General features: G+C 43.2%; 1 protein-coding gene across 1 annotated transcript; it reads left to right on the forward strand.

Annotated features, from left to right (window-relative positions):
- Positions 1-407: 407 nt before the first annotated feature.
- On the forward strand, positions 408-2,796 carry LOC131299920 (dimethylnonatriene synthase-like). Its single transcript, XM_058325495.1, has 2 exons — positions 408-1,475; positions 2,134-2,796. Exons 1-2 carry the CDS (start codon positions 423-425, stop codon positions 2,758-2,760), a joined length of 1,680 nt encoding a protein of 559 aa, XP_058181478.1. The 5' UTR covers positions 408-422; the 3' UTR covers positions 2,761-2,796.
- Positions 2,797-3,647: the final 851 nt, after the last annotated feature.

Below are 3,647 nucleotides of genomic sequence, written 5' to 3' on the forward strand. Positions count from 1 at the left end.
CGTAGATTCTACACTTTGGAGATATGAAAACGCATCCACAAACCTTGACACCAAAAGAAATGTAAAGCCCCTAAAATATCATTCCAAAGTGTTTCAAGTTTTGCATTTTTTGTCTCACTTAATTATGTCATTCGTAGGTTAAGATTAGGAGAAGTACAACAAATTAGGGGGAGAAGCAAGCTGACAAGCATTTGAAGGCAAGAAGAGCTAGATAGAGGCAGTATGCAAGGGAAGTCTGAGGGCCACCTTATTCAATCCTTCTCATGTCTTTTATGGACTAGAAAAATCTGCTCTTCAAAAAATCCTTACAGAGGCTTTCCTTTGGTTTTATTTGGCACTTTCGCAAGTAGACCGTACTGGAATCGGTCTTCCAGAATTAATCAAAGTGTGTGTAAGCTGACTTAGACACTTGACTTATAAAAATGGGGAGGGGGAAATCCTTTATATTGACAAACTTGACGCAAAACACGTGCACCACCCTAAATTCCATAAGGTCTCCAAACTTTGATCACCACCCTGACCACTACCATCATCAACTCCCAATGGAGGACCCTACTTGTGTTGTTCAAGCCTTAACATGGCTAGCTTTAATTGCCCTTTTCCGTTACCTCACCACCACCCTCGGCCGCCGCCACCTCCGATGCCACGAACAAAAATATCCGCCTGGCCCCAAGCCATGGCCAATCATAGGCAACTTAAACTTGGTAGGTTCAATTCCCCACCAATCATTCCATCACTTATCCCAAAAATACGGCGAAATAATGCAACTCAAATTCGGCTCGTTTCCCATCGTGGTCGTCTCTTCTCCCGAAATGGCCAAGGAAATCTTACAAACACACGACCAAATCTTCGCTTCTCGACCCGCACTTGCAGCAGGCAAATACACAAGTTACAACTACTCCGACATGGCATGGGCCCCTAACGGCCCCCACTGGCGTCTAGCTAGGAGACTCTACCTCAACGAGCTTTTCAGCACGAAGCGAATTGACTCCTACGAGTACATTCGAGTGGAGGAAAGGCGCGCTCTGATGTCGCGCCTTTATGCCCTCTCGGGAAGGGAAACCGTAATCAGGGAAGAATTGACCTGTTTCACATTGACGAATGTAAGCCGAATGGCGTTGGGAGAAAAGTACTTCAGCGAATCCGAATCGGATTGGTCTTCTTCAAGGGTGAAGCTGAAAGAACTTAAGGAGATGGTGGACGAGTGGTTTTTGCTTGGTGGGGTGTTCAATATTGGGGATTGGATACCATGGCTTAGTTTCTTGGATTTGCAGGGTTATGTGAAGAGGATGAAGGCTCTGCACAAGAAATTTGACAGGTTTCATGATCATGTGATAGCTGATCACAAGGCAAAGAGGGAAGCTAATAAGGATAATTTTGTAGCCAAGGATATGGTGGATGTTGTTTTGCAACTTGCTGATGATCCAAATCTTGAGGTTAAGCTAAATAGTGATGGTATCAAGGGCTTATTACAGGTACTTTTTTTATTGCTCTCTCTTAATCTTTGAAGCCTAGTTCAAGTATATCAATAATTGAAATCATTGGCTTAGACCGTTATACCGTTGAGATGAAAAATCGCATGAGTATCGACTGATTTATGTTATGTATCGGTCCATTTTTGGTTCACGGACTGATTCACGGCTAATACTCAACGATATGGATGATTCAGACAATTAAGTATATATGTTTTTTGGTCCAAGATAATTGTTGAAAATTCAAGATCGCTACAACTAATTCCCGTGAAGAAAATACCATGCCCTAGCTACTTTCATGATTAAACCCATTTATTTTTTCAGAGTGTATATTTTTAAAATTTAATCTTACGAAAAATCAACTCTATTTCGTATAAAAAGAATTGAGTGCTTTGTATCATTGCTTTGATTCAGAACTATATTCTTGAATTTCATATCAAAAATTGAATGCTTTCGATGATGTTCAATTCAGTTGGTTTTTCAAAGAGTAGCTGAAAAAACAAACTCTTATCAAATAAACAGACCATATAATCATAGCGAGGTTCAGTATGTTTACCATTTTTTAGAGTGGACAAAATTGCACTCCCCGATACCATATTTTGCAACGTTCGTAACCATCTCTCATCGGTTGACAATCTCTTGCTTTCTTCACTAACTTCAGGACCCAATACTTGGCGGAACGGATACATCAGCAATCACAGTGGAATGGGCAATATCTGAGCTCCTAAAACAACCACAACTCCTCCGAAAAGCAACTGAAGAGTTGGACAGAGTCATTGGAAGAGATAGGTGGGTGGAAGAGGATGACATCCCAAACCTTCCCTACATTGGTGCAATAGTAAAGGAGACTATGAGGGTTCACCCGGTTGGTACACTCCTCTCACCCCATTTCTCGACCGAAGATTGCAAAATTGCCGGTTACAATATTCGCAAAGGAACAACCGTGTTTGTAAACACATGGAGTATAGGCAGAGATCCAAGATATTGGAAGGCATCGGAAAAGTTCCTACCAGAGCGGTTTTTGGGAAAAAATATCGATGTGACAGGGCACCATTTTGAGCTATTGCCTTTTGGTTCAGGCCGAAGGATGTGCCCTGGCTACCGGCTTGGACTAATGTTGATCCACTCGACCTTGGCTAACTTGCTACATGGATTTAGTTGGAAATTACCTGATAATGTGAAGCCGGAAGATGTGGAGATGGAGGAAGAATTTGGACTGACTACGCATAGGAAGATCCCAATCGTTGTCGTCATTGAGCCTCGACTTTCTGCGCACCTCTATGTTTAGTTCTGTGTCTCAACAATTTTATTTGGTGAAGCCGGAAGATGTGGAGATGGAGGAAGAATTTGGACTGACTACGCATAGGAAGATCCCAATCGTTGTCGTCGTTGAGCCTCGACTTTCTGCGCACCTCTATGTTTAGTTATGTGTCTCAACAATTTTATTTGGTGATCAATTGTTGTTGATGTAATTTCCCTTGCAATATTATCGAAGTTGCATGTTGTGCTGCATTCAATCCATATGTTTTTGTCGATGTAATTTTACTAGTTGTTGTTGATGTAATTTCATTTGCTTCATCAAATCTTGTTTGCTCCTTAGTGAAAGCAATTAATTTGATACAACGCCATGTTTGCTCCTCCTCTTGGAGGCATCGGCGCCATAGGACTCGAATATGCAGAATCGCAGATCCATCCACGCCCTTTCTAGCTTCGTAGCTTCAGCTTCGGCAACCCCGGCGACGCAGTCCAGCCCCGGCGGCTCGTGTGACGTGGTGTCTTCCTTAGCGAACTCGGAGCTGGTTCGTGGTGGTTCAGAGGCAGCCGTGCTCTTCTCGTCCCCGGTTGGATGGTAATAAGTAGGACTTTGTGGTGAATCGTAGTTAGTTTTTTGTTTTCTTTTTCTGTTAGTTTTCTCCCATTGTGGAGTTTACCCGACTGCTTTCTCCCAGTTCGGTGAGTCCCGGTCTGGTTTCTCCAGATCCGGTGGATTGTGGTGGTGGGTAAATAATTTAGTAGTTTCAGCTGCTGCGTATTTGGTTCCCAGTTATTTGTGCTTCTCAAACTGCATCCTATCCATCGTGGCCGCATGGATTCACCGGTTTGGCTGTTTGGGCAAGCTGTTTTGCTTCTTGCGGCCAGAGCCCACCATGTCAGCGGGGTTTGCCTTGGAGTAGC

Source organism: Rhododendron vialii, chromosome 9a, assembly GCF_030253575.1.
Source record: "Rhododendron vialii isolate Sample 1 chromosome 9a, ASM3025357v1".
Classification (NCBI taxonomy): domain Eukaryota; kingdom Viridiplantae; phylum Streptophyta; class Magnoliopsida; order Ericales; family Ericaceae; genus Rhododendron; species Rhododendron vialii.

Bases quoted from the DNA above. Each gene is read 5' to 3' on its own strand.
- LOC131299920 (XM_058325495.1), top strand. From the start codon at position 423: ATGGGGAGGGGGAAATCCTTTATATTGACAAACTTGACGCAAAACACG. The intron at 1,476-2,133 runs GTACTTTTTTTA...CACTAACTTCAG, and splicing joins GTATCAAGGGCTTATTACAG to GACCCAATACTTGGCGGAAC.